This window comes from Aethalodelphis obliquidens, unplaced genomic scaffold, assembly GCF_003676395.1.
Source record: "Aethalodelphis obliquidens isolate GAN/ISIS:26980383/991018 unplaced genomic scaffold, ASM367639v1 scaffold1, whole genome shotgun sequence".
Taxonomy (NCBI): Eukaryota; Metazoa; Chordata; class Mammalia; order Artiodactyla; family Delphinidae; genus Aethalodelphis; species Aethalodelphis obliquidens.
Window position 1 is genome coordinate 11610857 of NW_020837945.1, and position 19955 is coordinate 11630811.

At 45.8% G+C, this 19955-nt stretch overlaps 1 protein-coding gene and 1 long non-coding RNA gene across 4 annotated transcripts in view; both read right to left on the reverse strand.

Moving 5' to 3' along the window:
- Positions 1–994: 994 nt before the first annotated feature.
- LOC113617612 (uncharacterized) lies at positions 995–4101 on the reverse strand. Its single transcript, XR_003431717.1, has 2 exons — positions 3180–4101; positions 995–3087 (listed from the first exon to the last, which is right to left on the reverse strand). It is a non-coding gene; the product is annotated as an uncharacterized LOC113617612 (long non-coding RNA).
- A 446-nt stretch (positions 4102–4547) lies between these two features.
- Positions 4548–19955, reverse strand: part of IFNGR2 (interferon gamma receptor 2) — a 34839-nt gene continuing 19431 nt past the window's right edge. Inside the window, exons 3-8 of one of the 3 annotated variants that reach the window (XR_003431714.1) lie at positions 17165–17373; positions 12718–12863; positions 8935–9094; positions 8368–8525; positions 6796–6928; positions 5146–5253 (exon numbers count right to left, since the gene is read on the reverse strand). Coding sequence is in view for 2 of the 3 variants with exons in the window: in XM_027101205.1 (XP_026957006.1) it covers positions 5071–5253; positions 8368–8525; positions 8935–9094; positions 12718–12863; positions 17165–17373 (856 nt within the window). In the remaining variant the exon portion in view is untranslated. Of the gene's footprint in view, positions 5254–6795; positions 6929–8367; positions 8526–8934; positions 9095–12717; positions 12864–17164; positions 17374–19955 lie in introns of all 3 variants that reach the window. The other 2 variants (XM_027101205.1, XM_027101215.1) reach the window with 2 other exon arrangements.

Consider the following 19955-nt stretch of genomic DNA (forward strand, 5'->3'; position numbering starts at 1 on the left):
TACAAAATTTGTGACATTATTTCATCAAATTTTATTTTATTTATTTATTTTGGCTGCCCTGCATGGCTTGCGAGATCTTAGTTCCCCGACCAGCAATCGAACCCGTGCCCCCTGCAGGGGATGCTCGGAGTCCTAACCACTGGACTGCCAGGGAATTCCCATTATTTCATTATGAAAAGGAATATTCTCTAGAAAATCGCTGGAAAACAGAGTAAAAAGAAATTCATGTTACCATCTAAAGTCTACTAGTGGCTTTTTGGTGTGTAATAAGTTTTAAAACTGATTTTGCAAGTTAGCATGGAAACCTTAACATTAATTTTTTTTTTTTTTTTTTTTTTTGCGGTACGTGGGCCTCTCACTGCCGTGGCCTCTCCCGTTGCGGAGCACAGGCTCCGGACGCGCAGGCTCAGCGGCCATGGCTCACGGGCCCAGCCACTCCGCGGCATGTGGCATCTTCCCGGACCGGGGCAGAACCCGTGTCCCCTGCATCGGCAGGCGGACTCTCAACCACCGCGCCACCAGGGAAGCCCCCTTACCATTAATTTTGACAGTTTTTCATGAGGAAATTCTAAATCTCAAAGGAACCAAATACATTTGTATTCTGTGTATGTAAATGGCACCCCTGGGGTTGTGCAGTGCACAACCTATACAAACGTACACATGGCCCTAACTATTGGTGCTGTGTTCATCTTTTAGTTGTAGCATGGGGCTGGCCACTTGAGAAGTGTTTGGGGTAGCTGGAGTTACACACAGTCATACTAAGGTTCACAGCAACACTTCAGAAAGGAGCTAGTAAAGAAGCATATCGGTTTAATTGGTTAATTGAATTTTATGCCAGGCCCTTTACTTGCCCATTGGCAAGGGCCTCAGAGTCCTGTGTGGACTCATCAGCTCTTGGAGGACTTAGGCCTTCTCTCATTCTCTCAACTACAAAAAGTACACTTATTATCTACAGGGACGATATCAAATAGTTCTATTCATTTGAATGCAAAAGTGAAACAAGTCCAATTCATATTTATTATAAATTGTTATTCACAGCACTATTTAATTACAAGGGAAAAGTAGTTAATGTCTTTTGCAAGTGATTATGTTTTAACCAGGGGTATGTACGTAAAGAAACCCTGGGGGGGGTCTGCCTCTCCCCTTTTTTTAATAAATGGGGGGCCTGGAGAAGCCACTCCTGCCTGTATTTCATTATCGGTTTGAAATTTTAGGTGGCATCTCAGTCTTCCTAGAGTGTCGGCAAATGGCACTGACCAGATCCCTCCCCGGAGCCAAGTGCTGCTCCAAGTATCCACTCTGACCAGCTTCTGTGCCCTCCCGAGGCAGCTGGCCATCTTCCCTCACCACAAGCTGGAAGCAAGGAGGAAGAGGTCACTTTTACTGTATCCCCATCAGAGAGCTGTTGCTTCTTAGGAGAGCCTGTGAGCACTGAGGAGTGGGAGGTCTGACTGCTCCACGGGGAGATGCCTGTGTGGATTCGAACTCTCACCAAACAGTTGGGACGGTTTAGGATGTTCTCGCCTAAAATACAGGCTTTCTGGCATAAAGCAAAGTTATTTTGGAGGGCCCTGGGGCACCTTAGGGATACACAGTTGTTTCCCAGTAGTTGAAAGCAGCATAACTTGTGACTATGCAGACTTCTAAAAAACACTATGGACAGAGATAAGTGATGGTAAATGAAATAAAAGTCACAAAGGCAGATGCCCCAATCACGGGCTAGGACCTGTGCCGTTCTCCACGCTGGTAGTTTCTGGTGAGAGGGCAGCAGCAGTTTCTCCAGTTACAGTACACCAGCCAGTGACCTACAGATATGGAGACAGTCTTCCTTCTCTGACCCTATCCCTCCTCCAACTCCCCCCTGGGGGCCTCCCCTCTCCACCGCCATGTCCCTCAGCTCCTCGCCCTGCTGGCCTTGGCACCATCCAGAACAAGAGGGCTTCACCCAGCAGCTTCCTGTCCCAGGGCACTGAAGTTGTCTGCAATCTGCAAGCTGAGCACTGCAGAACCCCCAGGGGGCGCTATTCACACTGAGGCGCAGGAGATGGCATGTTCACTTAAAAAGAAAATTCGTGGCACAAATCAAAGTGTCTTGAAAGATGGGTGTCTTATCTAATTCACATAACGGTACATTATGGAATGGCAGCGTCCTTGATCCAACTCACCCATCATCTCTGGGTGACCTATTATTGATGTAGGGCCTACTTTCCTCCATTGATCTTCATACTCCTAAATTGTATCCAGGGTACATAGTCCATAATGTGCTTTATAGAATACATGCAAGAATCAAATACCCCTCCTCCCGTATAATATATGAACCTTGAATTAAACAGTCTCGGTATCAAATGGGGTCTTGTAGGGACCTTCTGTAACTGTATAAACCTAAATAATGGAAGTGAGTCTGTTTTCTCCTATACAATGAACACTGCATTGTACAGATCAGGGGTCATCAAACTCTTTCTGTAAGCGTTCAGGTAGTAAATATTTTAGGCTTTGTAGGCAAACAGTCTCTTGCAACTACTCAATTCTGCCTTGCAGTGCAAAAGCAGCCATAGGGTCCCAATAAAAGTTTACTTATGGACACTCAAATGTAAATTTCATATACTTTTCATGTGTGATGAAATATTATTCTTCTTTTGATTTTTTCAACCATTTAAAGATGTAAAAACTATTTTTAGCTTACAGCCTGTACAAAAACAGGGAGCAGGCTGGATTTGGCATGTGGGCGGCAGTTTGCCCTGTTACAGGTAATTTATAGACTTTTTCCAGCTCAAACATGATTATGTACTTAGCTTGACTAGAAATTAATGTCCCAAGTTAGAATAAGTATTAATCCCATTGCTTAGTCATTTATTTGATAAAGTAGAACCAGGTGTTTCTTTTTGGAAAATACTATTAAGAAGGAGTATCTTACTTACTCAAATAATTCCTGTCCTTTCTCCCTGGGGCTGGATAACAGGCCAGCCCCATGCCCCCTGGGGATGCTTACTGAGGAAGGATGGCGCGGGCCCGAGAGGAGAAGCACGGTTGGACGCTTGGTGAACCCAGTTGGGTGTCAGTGTAGCCCCTCCCCTATAAAGCAGTAACCTTGTAGAGTTTGGCCCCTGTAGCCCCTCCCCTATAAAGCAATGACCTTGTAGAGTTTGGCCCCTGTAGCCCCTCCCCTATAAAGCAATAACCTTGTAGAGTTTGGCCCTTGAGTGGCACCTGGAAATAGTGCTGGCCCTGGGCTTGGGCTCTGAGTCTGTCACTCACTGAAGCTGCTGCCTGCAATTAAGAAGGGCCTTTCTGAGCCTGAACCCCAGTCTGCCCCAGGACACTGGACTGATTCCACCCCGAACCCAGTTCAGCCTTATCAGAATCTGGTCCCCACGGCCAGCCTGCTTGCCCCCGACTAGCTGGCACCTCCTTTTATGGAGGGTGGCACAGAAGAGCTTATTCCTAACAGAGCTGATCTGTCCCCCTTTCTGCCAGGTTCAAACTCTTAACCGGTTCTCTTCCTGCTGTATACATGTCCTCCTCTCCTCGCTGGGCTGCTTCGTGTGGCCCAACAGAGGAAGCTCTTCTATCTTCCATTTCCTAAATGATTTGAGGGAGGTCTTTACCATTTCCCTCTACTAACTCTTTCTCCAAACCTGTCCCAACTCAAGGTGCACCTAATCAATAGACATCTCACAAGGGGACTCGCCTGGGGTGGGTGGGTGTCCTTTTCTCTCATGTCACCCTGGATGGAAGGGTGCACAATGATCGGTTAGAAAGTCAGCCCAAGAGCCAATTCCTCACCAGAGGCACAGGGCCCCAACAGAGACACAGAAGGTGGTTCCATCGACCGGTGCTGGAAGCTTCATGTACCTCCTGTCAGCATCGCCTCTTCCCACTGTCAAGGTTAGGCTGCCAGTAGGGGCTTCTTTCTCAGGCAACCTTGCGGCAACATGTCACTTTGTGTGCGTGTTGGAGGGGAGGAGTGAAGCTACGCGTCCATCTCCTAAACGTTAAGAGTCATATATATGGATTTTATTTTTTAGAATATATTTCCTTTTATTTATTTATCTGGCTGTGCCGGGTCTTAGTTGTGGCACGCAGGATCTTTTAGTTGCGGCACGTGGGATGAAGTTCCCTGACCAGGGATCGAACCCAGGCCCCCCTGCATTGGGAGCGTGGAGTCTTAACCACTGGACCACCAGGGAAGCCCCCATATAAATGGACTTTTAATTAATATCCTCTGAACAAAATAACCCATCAGTACTTGCATCATCAGAAGACTTGCAGGCCCAGTGGCCATCACTATTGCCCATTGCCTAATTCTCTTTACATGCCTTGCTCAACACATGTGACATATCACGTACAAATGCAGCGCTGATGCAGCTTCTGAGAATCCCCTTCCTAACTTTTCAAGGAATCAAGTGACACAGGTCAAAATTTCTTGCTGCGTGACCATGAGGCCTCTGGGTAGCTCTGCTGGGTGTTATTTAAGAAAACAAAAATTTAGATATAGTCATTTTTAAAAGTTGAAACTTTGCAGAAAATAGACCAAAATAAAGAAGGTGAAGAGGAAAAACTTCACAGACTTTTAAAAAGTTAACTATACAGTCTTTTATTTCTAGCTTGAAAAGAAAAAAATGACCCTTAAATTAATAGGAAACTATTTACAGGATTAATCACATTTTAAGCCAGGACACTCAGTGTCCCTTGTTACAGGGAGAGGCTGGGACAGCTTAGGTGACCTGCCCAAGGGGCCCAAGCTCCTTGCCATAGCCAGGAGAGGACCCCGTCTCCTGACCGCCTGGCCCCACCCACAATGTACAAAATATCAGAGGGGTGCCACAGCCATTTTGATAACAAATAATTATGGGCCTTTTTAGTGTTTAAGAGAAACCTTAATTTTTTTGGTATGTAGAATCGGTCTAGAAACTTGTAGGATTTAGGAAGTTCTTAGTTTAAAAAAAGTAAGTTTTTCTCTCCCACGGGACCCAGGACCTCTCCCCAGGCACCCCCGGGTCTTTTCATGACAGGAATAAGGAGTCGTGGGCTCCATCAAGTCCTGACAGGCACATCCGCAGCTTCACTGTCTCAGGGTCCTCCTTCCATGGGCTGGTGGCTTGGATCTGTGCTTTGGTTCAAAGTGTTTTGGAGAATGTCTTCTTGCTTATTCTCTGGAAACGACACGATGGACACAGAGTCCCAGGCATCATCCTTTGGCGAGCTGTCCTTGTCCAAGGCGTCTAAGATGGGCTGAGCTGGATCCTTTAAATACTTGAAAAGGTTGAACACCATTATCATAATTTGTTTAGCAGTTCCAAATACCAGAACTTCATACTTTAGTTGGCATAATCCTATTTCATTCAGGTGTAACTTCCAATTCTGTCCACCAACGAAGTAACTTCTAAAACCGGACCCCTGTTCACCCCCCATCTCAATAACTCACACGAATCCAAGGGCCAACCCAGGGAATACTCTGAAAGCACGAAAGGGCAGCGTAACTCAGGAAAAGCAAGTTCTGACTTGCTGCACTGGATGAGGGCTTGTGGATTATCAATCCTAAAATGTCTCTGGAATTCTAACTTTTCAGGGAAGGAGGAAATGGAGCCTCTTGTTCAACTACCATGGGGGCAAAGAGGGAAAGTTCACAAGCATTTTTCTCAGCCACTCCACCCACTGGTTGGTTCTACTTCACACAACACACGGGGTGCAGAGGATCTGTGCTATGCAGCCCTGGGCGAACCAGAAAGCGCAGGTCCTCAAGGCAAAGTGCCGGTCCACAGGCCTTAACTTGCCCTGGCCCTCCTGCCTTGGCTCTGCGCTTAGCCATCAATTACCAAGTTACCAAGAACCAACTGCCTGGCTCTTGGAAATGCTGAACGATACTGAAATACGGTCAGCTTAGAGCTGGCTGATGAGAAGACGAATAACCACGAATCACGCGCACTTGTGAAACCTCAAAAATATAAGTGAAACCTGATTCATTATTCTCATGTAACTTCAGTGACCTTTGATATAGACTTTTCACACTTTCTCAGAAAAGTGAACCGAAACACTTTATGTTTTAGATTCAAGCACCAAAGGAACAACTAGTACTAAATTCACTTACTAGGGTCCTGCTGCTAGTTCTGTGAGACAGAGTTATTTGTTTGTTTTTTAAATTTTTTGCCTGTGCCACGTGGAATGCGGGATCTTAGTTCCCTGTCCAGGGATTGAACCTGTGCCCTCTGCAGTGGAAGCTCAGAGCCTTAACCACTGGACCACCAGGAAAGTCCCGAGACAGAAATTATTGATGCAAGTAAAATTCTGAGTTGAGACCTGTTACGTTGTGACAGTATTAACCAGGGAAGGTTTTTTTTTTGTGTGTGTGTGTGTGGTAAGAACATCTAACATGAGTTCTACCTTCTTCACACAGTTTTAAGTGCACAACACAGTACTACCTACAGGCATAATGTTGTACAGCAGAAACCAGAACTTATTCATCTTGCATAACTGAAACTTTATACCATTTGAAAGCAACTCCCCGCTCCCCCTGCCGCCTGGCCCCTGGTAACCACTGTGCTACTCTCTGCTTCTATGAGTTTGACTATTATTCTATTTAGATTCTTGATAGAAGTGGAATCCTGCAGCATTTGTATGGAGGTTCCAGTAGGGAATTTAACATGTGCTTCGCATAACGTCTGTGTACTTTAAACACCTCATGACAGATGAAGGAAAACAAGTGACTATAGCTCTTTCTAGAAGCACCACTCTGTCTTTACAGACTAGATACAACAACATAAGGTTCTGTTTCCAGTACTTTGACCCTGATCTTACTGCAGAATGATAAACCCCCAGAAGCAAATGGTTCCAAATATGCTTGTATCAGCTAGCTTCTGATCCCAAGAACGTCCCGGCTGTCTCCTCAGAGGGCCTGGTTCCCTCGCAGAGCCTCAGGGGGTTGCTGGAGCTGGGCAGGAAAACAGGACTTTCCATAAGACCTACCCACTCCACTTTTCTTTCTTAAATCCTTTAAAATACTAGTAACATCCCCTGTGTACTCGGCGTGCAAGGCTTTGAACTCACGGCTCTGGGTGTTTACTCTAGAATCCTCCTGCCTGCACACTGTCTGACCCAAAGCTCATGCTCTTGACTGCTGTCCCCACTGGTCCATGTCCCCTCCAGCCAGGCTCCAAAAGCCCGGGACTCTCGTGTTGTCTCCAGAGGGACCTACTGCGGCCGATCTCCTGTCCGGGCCAGACCAGGCCACCTTTTGGCCAACCTCGTGCCAATTAAAAAAATTAAAAAAAAAATTTTTACTTTATTTAACTAATTAATTAATTAATTAATTAATGCTGTGCCGGGTCTTAGTTGCCGCATGTGGGATCTTCGTGGCGGCATGTGGGATCTAGGTCCCTGAACCCGGGGGATTTAACCCTGACCCCCTGCATTGGGAGTGCCGAGTCTTAGCCACTGGACCACCAGGGAAGTTGCCCCCCAATTTTTTTTTAATTGTGGTAAAATACACATAACATAAAATTTACCATCTTAACCATTTTTAAGTGTACAGCTCAGTAGTGTAAAGTCTATTCACATTGTTGGGCAATGATCACCACCATCTGTCTCTAGAACTTTTTAATTAATTTATTTATTTATTTGGCTGTGCCGGGTCTTAGTTGCAGCATGTGGGATCTAGTTCCCTGACCAGGGATTGAACCCGGGCCCCCTGCATTGGGAGTGTGGAGTCTTAACCACTGGACCACCAGGGAAGTCCCTAGAACATTTTTCATTTTGCAAAACTGAAACTGTCCCCGTTAAACACTCACTGCCCATTTCCTCCCTCCCTCCGGACCCTGGCAACCACTATTCTACATTCTGGTTCTGTGAATGTGAGTACTCTAAGCACCTCATATAAGTGGAATCATGTAGTATTTGTCTTTTTGTGACTAATTTATTTCCCTTATCATAATGTCCTCAAGGTTCATCCATGTTGTAGCATGTCTCAGAATTCCCTTCCTTTTTAAGGCTGAGTAATATTCCATTCATATGTATACACCACATCTCTCTCTTGTTTTTCTGGCTGCACCTGTGGCTTGCAGGATCGTAGTTCCCTGACCAGGGATTGAACCCGAGGCCAGAGCAGTGAAAGCGCCAAGTCGTAACCACTGGACTGCCAGGGAACTCCCACCACATTTTATTTATACATTCATCTGTCGATGGACACTTGGGTTGTTTCTACCTTTTGGCCGTTGTGAATAATGCTGCTATGAACATGGGTGTACAAAGAACCAAGTGCTGCTTTTAACACAAATCTCAGTGTCATGGCTTTGTCCACTGCTCTACTCTTAGGCGTTACCAGGGGGGCATGAAAGGCTGACATGTCACCCTTTTAAATGTGTACACACATACCTCTTCTATTTGTGACGGGATGCTTGGTGCAGAGTGAAACCAGTATTTAACCAGGCCTCTGTATTTCAGTACCAGGAAGAGACAGGCCCCCACCAGCACTGACAGCAACAAAAAGGTTCCCACAGAGATCAGGATGACTTGTTGAAGCTTGGTAGCGGCTAAACAGGTGACATAAAAGTGAACAAGATGACCATCCTACATACGATACAAACATCGGGTAATTTCTCAGCCACCACTGCAATAAATAGAGTTCTCAGCCACCACTGCAATAAATAGAGTCCCAGTAAACTGGATGGATACTGCCCCTCCTCCACCCAGCCCTGTATGCTTTAATTAATAGCTAGTAAAGGCAAGCCTAAAACAAAGCAAGTGTTAGCTGTCTGGCAGCTCTTGCTACTGGAGACTTCAGCACGAGCTTGTTATGTCTACAGTGAAGTGCTGTCCTAGCCCCTTCTCTCTGGGTCTCCGCACTCTCACCACCCTCCACCTAATAAGGAATCCCTGATTGCACTATTTTAGGAGTGTTCTGTTCCCATCTCAGAAAGGACTTAAGAAAGCATACATTACCATCCACTGTTGTTTCGGAGCAAGATATGTTGCTTAAATGCCCAGGTCTAGAGATGTTTTCTTTTGCCAAAAACAGTTCTGCCTTGAGTTGGAAACAGTATACTCTTAAGGGTTTTAAATCATTCAACGTGATGAAGTTGCTCCTGAAACGGTGTGTCACCTACGTAAAATACACCAAGAACCACACCTGAAAATCACCCACATAGATATGGTCAAGCCCCTTCCATCTTCTCCAATGTTTCCTCAAATTCACACTGAACACAATAACCAAAGAAGAAGGTAATTCTGTTTCTAAACAAACAATACCAATTTTATATGTATCACATATGCTTATAGCAGACAAATTTTATATGTGAAAATTGGTGAGGAACGTCAAGAAAGATGCTGATGGCATTAGAGCTGTGTTTCTGGCTGTGAGGTCCGAGGGCCCAACCGAAGCCCCATCACAGCAATGGAGGGTCCAAAGCTGGAATTTAGCAAATCCCAGTTTCTAGGACGAAATTTTCTCCTTTCAAATGAACATTTTGTATTTCATGGTTAATCTCATCTAGATACTTGAAGTTAGTCAACAAATAAAGGAAAAAAGTCATTCTAGGAGATAATGTTCCTTTGGTTCCCAATCTGCTTCTGGTTTTCACTGAAATGTGCTGACTCCTTTTATAGTTTTGGTCAAAATGATCTGAGTGATTTATGTCATCAGGAAAGAGTTGGGTCCCAAATTCTTAGCGGATTCTGTCCCCTCCTTCCCTCCCTGCTGCTACCCTCCCTCGGGTCTTGTCACCTCCACATGGTCAGTCAATGGTTCCTCACTCTCACCTCAGACAAACTGTCACTGTTCCACAGGGAAAGGAGAAAAAAACCCACTATATTATGGCTATATAGGATTTCTCATAGAGGACTGCTTTCATTTTTTTTTTTTTTTTTGTCTGCTGTGGGTCTTCGTTGCTGCGTGCGGGCTTTCTCTAGTTGCGGCGGGCGGGGTCTACTCTTTGCGCGGTGCGCGGGCTTCTCATTGCGGTGGCTTCTCTTGTTGCGGAGCGTGGGCTCTAGGCGTGCGGGCTTCAGTAGTTGCGGTGTGTGGCCTCTGTAGCTCCGAGGTATGCATGTGGGATCTTCCCGGACCAGGGATCGAACCTGTGTCCTCTGCATTGACAGGCGGATTTTTTTTTTTTTGCGGTAGGCGGGCCTCTCACTGTTGTGGCCTCTCCCGTTGCGGAGCACAGGCTCCAGACGCGCAGGTTCAGCGGCCATGGCTCACGGGCCTAGCCGCTCCGCGGCATGTGGGATCTTCCTGGACCGGGGCACGAACCTGTGTCCCCTGCATCAGCAGGCGGACTCTCAACCACTGCGCCACCAGGGAAGCCCCAGGACTGCTTTCTGATTTTGAGATACTACAGTAGAATATACTATAGCCATTTGAAATGGTGGAATATCACACACACTCCGGAACGTGGAGGTGAAGCTGCTTACATATGTTGACTGAAAAAAGGCAGATTTTTCAACAGTATATAGAACATCATCTTATTATTTATTTATTTATTTGGCCACGCTGCGGGACCTAAGTTCCCCGACCAGGGATTGAACCCGCGCCCCGTGCAGTGGAAGCGCGGAGTCTTAACCACTGGGCCGCCAGGGAAGTCCCATGATCTTATTTTTAAAAATACAAAATGATCATATTATATTTGAATAGTAGGATTAGAGATGAGTTTTAATTTTTTTCCCTCCGATTTGAAATGATGACTGCCATGGCAGAGGAGAAACAGTTTTACTCCTGATGTCACAGAAAGCAATTTTAAGGACAACATTCTTTTTGAGTAGTTTATTTTGGCAGCCAGTTGGCTATTCCAAAAGTTAGAATCACAGACTGCAGAGAAGAGCTACCATGCAGGCCTGAGACCGCTGTCCTTAGAAAGGCTTGCTTTCAAGGCTGACCCAAGGCTGGCATCTGGGACTTGGATTTGAGCAGTGTTTCCGCCATTCCCTGACTGATAAGGGTGGTTTCCTGTATAAACAATGCTCTTTATGCTGAACACCTGCTCTCCCTCTGGGAGTCTGGAGTTTTGGTGTCTATGTTGGGCAGAGGGTGCCTGTGTGACCAGCCCCCAATAAAAGCCCTGGGCACTGAGCCTCTAAACGAGCTTCTCTGGTAGATAAGATTTCACACTTGCTGTCATATCACTCTTGTTGTTAAGTGTGTCCTGGGTGACTTCCAGGGGAAGACTCGGAAGCCTATGCCTGGATTCCTTTAGACTTTGCCCCATGTGCCTCTTCCCTTTGCTGAGTTTGTTTTGTGTCTTTTCTCTGGAATAAATCACAGCCTCGAGTACAACTATACACTGAGTCCCATGCATCCTTCAAGCAAATCTAGGGGTTGGACTTGGGGACCCCTGACATACAGACTCACAGCTGGAATGGAGATCGTACAGGTGGCTTTCAGAGTTACTTTAGCCCCAGAATCTTTTGTTCATGGAAGTCCAAAGTATACATGCTCTGGCTGAAAGGGAGAAAGGGGAATCCCTTCTGCATTCTTCCAGGCTTCTCTATTCCAGTTGACCAGACCTTGACCTCAGGATTTCCGGTCCCTGGAAACGATTATTTCTTTCTTCCCTATTTGCTAAGAGTCTGTTCTTCGGTGAGTTTTGCCTTCCTCGGTGTTTTTACACTCACCACAAAGAAATGAAGAGCAAGTGCAAACATCAACTATGTGGGAGAGAAACAGCAATTAAGAGCATGGACCCTGAGGCTAGATGTCTCCTCTGCTTTGCTGTCAGTTGCTGGCCTTGGGCTAGTTACTTAACCACTTGCTTTCCCTCTCTGTGAAACAGGTGGGTGTAAAGGTTAAATGAGATGATGTATCTAAAGTGCCTGGGCCAGGTGCCAGACACAAAGAAAGCTCTGGATAAACATAAGCTCTTATTCTTATAAAAAATTATAATGTTGAACTTAGGAAATCACGAATTTACACAGGTAGTAAAACATCACTAAATGTAGCTTGGAGGGACTTCCCTGGTGGTCCAGTGGTTACGACTCCACGCTTCCACTGCAGGGGGTGTGGGTTCGATCCCTGGTTGGGGAACTAAGATTCCGCATGCCGTGCGGCGTGGCCAAAAAATAGAGGAAAAAAAATGTAGCTTGGATAATCAGATACTGGAGGTGATTAAAGGCCGTCAGTTTTTTCTTGTGCTACCCAGGGCTGACCAGACCCCTTTTGGTCTGACCCACCTTTGTCAACCCTACCCTGCCCCAGCCCCTCACGTGGCCTGCATTTCTAAAGGATCCGAGCACGTGCAGTTCCCCAAATGTGCCGAGCCTTTTCAAACCTACTGGCCCTTCTCCCTAGAACACTCTCTCTCCTTCCAGTAGACTTTTCACCTATTCATATTGCCCTCTTTGCAAACCATGCAAACCAGAGAATTCATATAGTTAAACCTTGCAGACTGCAGTAGTAAGTTCACTGCTGTAGCAACAGGCCCACAGAAGCTCCCCAAACTCCGGAGTGTGGCAAAGGCACCATGGGCACCGGCTGAGTCCAGACCCAGACCATGGGGACCATGTGATACCAGGCAGAGAGGGCCCTGCAGATGGGTCTGGTGGGAGGGGAGTCTCAGCACAGTGAGTAGAAGCAGAGGTCCTGAAGGGAAAGATCAAAACCGCTAAGGCTCAGCCCCTAAGGGGATACTGGGATACCCTGGTGTCCTTGGCCACTTTAAAGTAGACTTTCTTTTGCTATCCAGAAACTCCAAAGAAATGAAAATCAAAAACAAAGAAGAAAAATGCTCTTGCCTGTTTGCTTCCTCCCTTTTCCCAGTAGTAGACATAATACCAAAAAAAGGCCACGGAGGCAGGGACCTCAAAGGGAGAAGAAAAGCTGATGATAAGGGAACCTTCTTCTGGGGTCACCCAGATGTCTTCTGGAGGCCCGATGGTGGCTGAAATAGAATTACAAACAAAATCAATCCATCAGTCTATGTATATACGTAGATACATATATATACATACACATGTACATCATATATATATATACAGAATATGTATATTGTACATGTAATTATATTTAGTATGGTACACACATGCATATATTTATATATGCCATGAGATTGCATTCAGACTACCAGAGGCTGTTCTGGGCACCAGATTTACTTGGAAGGCTCCGGGGCAGGTAGCCCAGTGGAGCTACAGAATGGCCCCAGGGGTTTCTGGCCTTCGCGGAAGGAGGGGTCCTCACAGTTGTCCACATGGCCGCGCCTGCCCACCCCCAGGAGACAGCTCAGGTGCAAGGATCGGGCAGGTACAGGGCACTCCCTGGCTCAACCACAGGAGCCAGTATTTCTCATCACAATTCCACAAGAAGAGTTTCCAGAGTCCCCACAAGGGACATGCCCAGTTACAAGAACCCCTTCACTCAGCAATGCCCCAGACATGGTTTCCTACCAGGTGGTTAAGACTGGCCTGGTTGAAGTGCTATTTACCAACCAGAGGTCCTTCTGACCATAAGCAATGCTAGTAAGTCAAAAAGAGAAAAACAAATATCGTGTATTAACGCATATATGTGGAATCTAGAAAATGGTAGAGATGAACCAGTTAGCGAGGCAGAAATACAGATGTAGAGAACAAACGGATGGACACCAAGGGGGGAAGTGGCAGGGTGATGGTGTGATGAATTGGGAGATTGGGATTGACATATATACACTAATATGTATAAAATAGATAACAAATAAGAACCTCCTGTATAGCATGGGGAACTCTAATTCACTTCGCTGTATAGTAGAAACTAACACAACATTGTAAAACAACTATACCCCAATAAAAAAAGGAAAAGAAAAAAAAAATAACGTGGTTCATATGCCACCTTTATCAGGTTTCCAGAGAGCTGGAAGGTTAACCAAAGGTCAAATTTTCATGCAGAGAGGAAAAAGATTTTGTTAGCCCACCAAAAGTGGTGTTTACAAACTTTTAAATACGTGTATCTTTCTAGCTTTTTCTAATACAATGATTAAATATAATAACTGAGAAATATTACCATCATACGTCTATTTGTTAAGGCTTTTCATATAAGTCACAGGACAGCCAAGGACTATGGCTCATAATATGCTCTTAGAAGGAAGATTACGGCATTTATCAGCTGAGCATTTAAATTGTATAATTAACCAGAGGAACTCAGATCAAAATACAGGTTGTGTCCTCCAAGTTCTAAGAGGCCTGTTTCTGCACCTTCTATACACACAGATGATCATATCACGGTGACCAGTTCTGCGTTCACCAAAGTGGGGCTGGATTTCTCTCTCTCGCTTCCACACTCCGCCCTGGGCTCTCCCAGGTTGGGGAGGGTTAGGCATGTGTTCTGGTCACCTTTCTCTCTCTGTAAAAGTAACTGGTCCCTGCAGGGTTTGCACTCATGCCCTCTGATCTCCTTTGTTCTGGTGGAGGAACTAAGTCCAGAAAGATACAGGGTCGGGCCTGGCCCACCTCAAGCCACAGCGATGTTAGTGGATTAGCTGTGTGTAACAAAAAGCTCTCATTAAACCCGCTCACAGATGCTGGCACTCACGTCTTCAAGCTACGCTTTTGAAAGCGAAGTCACTGGAGCATGGAACAACATGTGGACCTGCAGGCCCAGGACCCCGCTGAGCAGATTCTCTAGACTTTTCTGTGACTTACCCACCGGAGTGGGCATGGGAGCCTGGATGACTAATCACTTAACCGCTGAAAGGTCAGCACCGAAAGACCTGCCTTTCTGAAGGGCGTGCCAGATGGAGAATCTGATACCAACGCGATGAGTCTGTCTCTCGAAGGCAGACAGTCTGCCTTTTCTCTGGGCCCTGAAGGAGGGCTCAGTGGATCTATGGATCATTACTGATAGCAGTGTCCACAGACTGAGCGATCACTCTAAACCTGGCAACACGGACTTTATATCCGTGTCCACACAGATCTATGTAACAACCACAGAGGGCCATCCCCATTTCCCAGAGGGGGAAACTGAAGCCCAGAGGGACATTACTTGCCCAGAGTAACAGCCGGTAAGTGGCAGTGTTGGGATTTGAACCCAAGTTTATGTGATGCCAAAGCCTGCCCCCTTCAGGCACCATCTCATCCCTCTACCCTCAGTAAAGCATCTTCAAGTTGGTTACCCATCCTGACTTGACCGCAAGTGCTGAAAGCAGCGATGGGCTCTGAGAACACCACTGTCTTGAAGTTTACCAGTGACTCCCCACCAGTAACTAACCGAGGACATGGCTGCCCAACTCTGGCCGGGAGGAGAGAGAGCAGCAGCTGGCTGACTCTGGACCAGCAACTTGATGACAGGTCCTGCTTCTGATACCTCCATTACTTTTTTCTCCACTAATTCCCACTTAGGTAATGCTTGATAGCTCAGATGTGTGATGGTTCTCCACTCAAGGACAAATAACTTGTCCACAGAAGACCAGCCAGCAGGGACTGCACTGTCTTCTCGTACCATCCTCAAATTGCTAGCAAAAACCTTTTTTTAAAAAATAATTTTAAAAAAATTTATTTATTTATCTTGGTTGTGCTGGGTCTTAGTTGCGGTATGTGAACTCTTAGTTGCGGCATGCATGTAGGATCTAGTTCCCTGACCAGGGATCAAACCCGGGCCCCCTGCGCTGGGAGTGTGGAGTCTTAACCACTGCACCACCAGGAAAGTCCCTTTCTTAGCTTCTATTACAGAAAATTTCAAACATATAGAAAGTAGAGAAGACTGTAAACAAAGCTCATGTACTCATCACCCAACTTTAAAGCAACCATCAAGTCCTGACCAGTTTTGTTTCTCCTGTGCCCATCCACCTTGTAAGGACTACCTTGCCCCTCCCACTCTGGATTATTCTGAAGGAATCTCAGACATTACATCATTGCATCTGTAAATACTTCAGTATGTATCTTGAAAAGACCAGACTCCCCGCCTTTTTAAAAAAAATAACAAAATACCATTACAACACCTAAAGTCTATTAGCAACAATTGCTTTATAAATCATCAAAGATCTAGACAGTGATCACATTTCCCCAATTGTCTTACACCTTTGTTTAATTTGAATCAGGATCCCACGAAGTTCCATACTTTGTGTTTGCATAGACACCGGAGAAACATTAGGCATGGCTGACCATGTGAAAAATGAATAATTGAAGGAACACATCTATAAACTAGTGTCTGACGACTCTCATGCTCCCTTCCAACATCTGGGAGCATATCTGTTCATTCAATCATTCCACAGATATTTTCTCCTATGTGCCAGGTACTGTTCAAGGCTGAACTAAAATCCTTCCTGAACGTAAAAGAAGTTGTGCCATGTAACAGTGATCAGTGAAGCCAATATGCTAGTAGTCCCTCCAGCACAGAGGTTAGCAAACTTTCTCAGTAAAGCACCAGAGTGAGTTGAGGCTCTGACTGGTCACGCAGCCCCTGTTGCGACTACTCAGCTCGCCTGTTGCAGCTTGGAAGCAGCCATAGATAGTATGTGAAAAGATGGGGAAACTGCATTCCGATAAAACTTCTTTTTTTTAATTGAAGTATACTTGATTTACAATATTGTGTTAGTTTCAGGTGTACAGCAAAGTGATTCAGTTACATATGTATTCTTTTTCAGATTCTTTTCCATTATAGGTTATTACAAGTTCCCTGTGCTATACAGTAGGTCCCTGTTGTTTATTTTATATATAGTAGTGTGTATATCTTAATCCCATACTCCAAATTTATCCCTCCCCCCCTTTCCACTTGGGTAACCATAAGTTTTTTCTCTATGTCTGTGAGTCTGTTTCTGTTTTGTAAATAAGTTCATTTGTATCATTTTTTTAGATTCCCCATGTAAGTGATATCATACAATATTTCTTCCTCTGACTTACTTCACTTATATGATAATCTCTAGGTCCAACCATGTTGCTGCAAATGGCATTATTTCATTCTTTTTTATGGCTGAGTAGCATTCCATTGTACATATATAACACATTTTCTTTCCAATAAAACTTTACAAAAACCAGTTGGTGGGCAGGATTTTGACCTGCAGGCTGCGGTTTGACAACTCCCAGGCCTAGCAAATCACCCTCCCCTAGCCCCAGCTTCCGTGGTCAGTACTCGGGTTTGACGATCATACCCACCTGGGTGCTGGTTATTTAGGGTGAGAGGCAGGACGGAGGGGCGTGGAGTCAGTACCGCTCAGCGAAGAGGAAAGTGAAGAAAACCTGCAAACGTTAAAGGAAGTTTGTACCCAAGTCGTCTTACCATTCCGATAGTGTTCGAACCAAGGCGCCTCTACCCAGGCAGAGACGAGGTCCCCCAGCTTAGCTCGGAGGCGTAAAGTGATGTTGAAATGCCGTGGGAAGCCCTCCGAGAGGCTGTTTGCGGTAAAGTTGCACTCTGTCCCGGTGAGGTTCGTACAATCCACCCTGCTGTCTTTTCTGTTGACGTCATACCAGGTACTACTCGTGCTGCTGCAAAGGGAAGAAGGATTTTACTTTGCACAAGTCTCTCTTTGATCACATATTAACAGTTTCCCCAGAGATGAGTTTTTATTTATTTACATTTTATTATTTTTTTTTTTTGCGGTACGCGGGCCTCTCACTGTTGTGGCCTCTCCCGTTGCGGAGCACAGGCTCCAGACGCGCAGGCTCAGCGGCCACGGCTCACGGGCCCAGCCGCTCCGCGGCATGTGGGATCCTCCCGGACCGGGGCACGAACCCGTGTCCCCTGCATCGGCAGGCGGACTCTCAACCACTGCGCTACCAGGGAAGCCCCAGAGACGAGATTTTAATTCGATGTTTTTGATTGAGACATTGCTCACATACCATACACTACCCCCATTTAAAGTGGTACCACTACCTCCATTTAAAATGGATTTCAGTAAATTCACACGGGTGTGCAGCCTCAGCACAATCCATTTCAGGACACATTCATCATCCCCTAAAAACCCCTGCACCTACAGCAGTCGCTCTCCACTTCCTCCACCCCCCAAGCACGGTACCACTGATATACTTTCTACCTCTATGGATTTGCCTGTTCTGGACATTTCATAGAAATACAATCATGAACTATATGGTCTTTTGTGACGAGTGCCCTTCACTTAGCCTGTTTTACTTAGTATGTTTTCAAGCGTGATACATGTTGTAGCATGTATCAGTATTTCATCCCTTCTTATGACCAGATATGTCCCATTGTATGTACATACCACATTTAGTTTATCCACTGATCTGCTGATGGGCACCTGGGTTGTCTCCACTTTTTGGCTATTGTGAATAATGCTAAGAATATTCACATGTAAATTTCTTTGTGAACTTATGTTCAGTTCTGTGGGGTGTATACCTAGGAGTGGACTTGCCGGGTCATATGGTAACTCTATTTTTAACTGATTTCCGAAGTAGCTGCACCATTTTACATTCCCACCCACAATGTATGAGGGTTCCAATTTCTCCTATCGTCACCAACACTTGTTATTATGCCTTTTTTATTTTATTTTATTTTTTAAATAAATTTATTTATTTTATTTATTTTTGGCTGCATTGGGTCTTCATTGCTGCACACGGGCTTTCTCTAGTTGCGGTGAGCAGGGGCTACTCTTCATCGCGGTGTGCAGGCTTCTCATTGCGGTGGCTTCTCTTGTTGCGGAGCAAGGGCTCTAGGCGCGTGGGCTTCAGTAGTTGTAGTACACAGGCTCAGTAGTTGTGGCTTGCAGGCTCTAGAGCGCAGGCTCAGTAGTTGTGGCGCACAGGCTTAGTTGCTCCGTGGCATGTGGGATCTTCCTGGACCAGGGCTCGAACCCGTGTTCCCTGCATTGGCAGGTGGATTCTTAACCACAGCACCACCAGGGAAGCCCATGCCTTTTTTATTGTAGCCATCCAAGTGGCTGTATTTTCCCTGGTGACTAATGATGTTGAGTATCTTTTCACGTGCTTATCGGCTATTTGCATATCTTCTTTGGAGAACTGTCTACTCAAATCCTTTGTCTATATTTTAATTGGGTTATTTGCCTTTTAATTTTGAGTTGTAAGAGTTCTTTATACATTCTGGATACAAGTCCCTTATCAGATATATGATTTGCAAACATTTTCTGCCGTTTTGTTCTACAGTTGATTTTAATGCTTCAAACTCAGCCTCTGTAGCCTATGTCTTAGGCTGTTATAGGTGTTATATGTATGATACTGTGTTCATACAAACCATACCCATACTTCCTGCTGGGGTAGAGTTTGTTTTTACCCCATAGCTGCCCATTTAAAGAGAGTCTTGGCCACATGAAAACTTTGCCAAATGTAAGGCCATGCATCCTTGTAAGTGAAAATGCATTCCCCAGAGTCCCAATGCCACCTGCCCACGTGGGATTCTACTCGCTGACTCTGAGCTCTGTCCTTAGGTGACTGACTTGAGAAAAGGCAGGGAGGTAGCTCTAGAAGCCTCAGTAGTGCGGCAGCAGGCACTGTCCCCTCTAGGGACAGGCTGTGCCATGGACAGCAACTCTGGCCTGGAAAGCAAGGCCAGGGGAGACAGGAGAAATGAGGCTGGGGGGTCACGGCCACCAGCTCTCACACAACACGTGTGCTTCTAAGTGTACCTCTGACCCTGCCTGGAGACTTATCTTCTGCTAATGTGGCGGGTGACCAGATGAAAGCCACATGTGGCCAGGGATTCCACAGAAGACGCCCACCGTACTCCACGCCCTGGGGCCACAGGCCCTAATGGGGAAAGGGACCACAAACCACAGGCACCCCCTCTCAGTCTGGGGGTGCTGTGCTTCACAAGGGGGTAAGTGATTTTTTTTTTTTAAGTTATACAGATACCTAAAGGTACTATAACCTTCTCCCTGCCAATCCCAGCTGTTGAACTGGGGCAAAAGGCCCTCTCCCTGATTTGCCAGGGAACTGACCACCCATGTTCCATCTCCCCCCCCCTCACCTCCAAGCTTGCCCCTTTCGGATTTATCCCAGGGATGCAAGGGTTTTTCAATATACGCAAATCAATCAGTGTGATACACCATATCAACAAATTGAAGAATAAAAACCACATGATCATTTCAATAGATGTA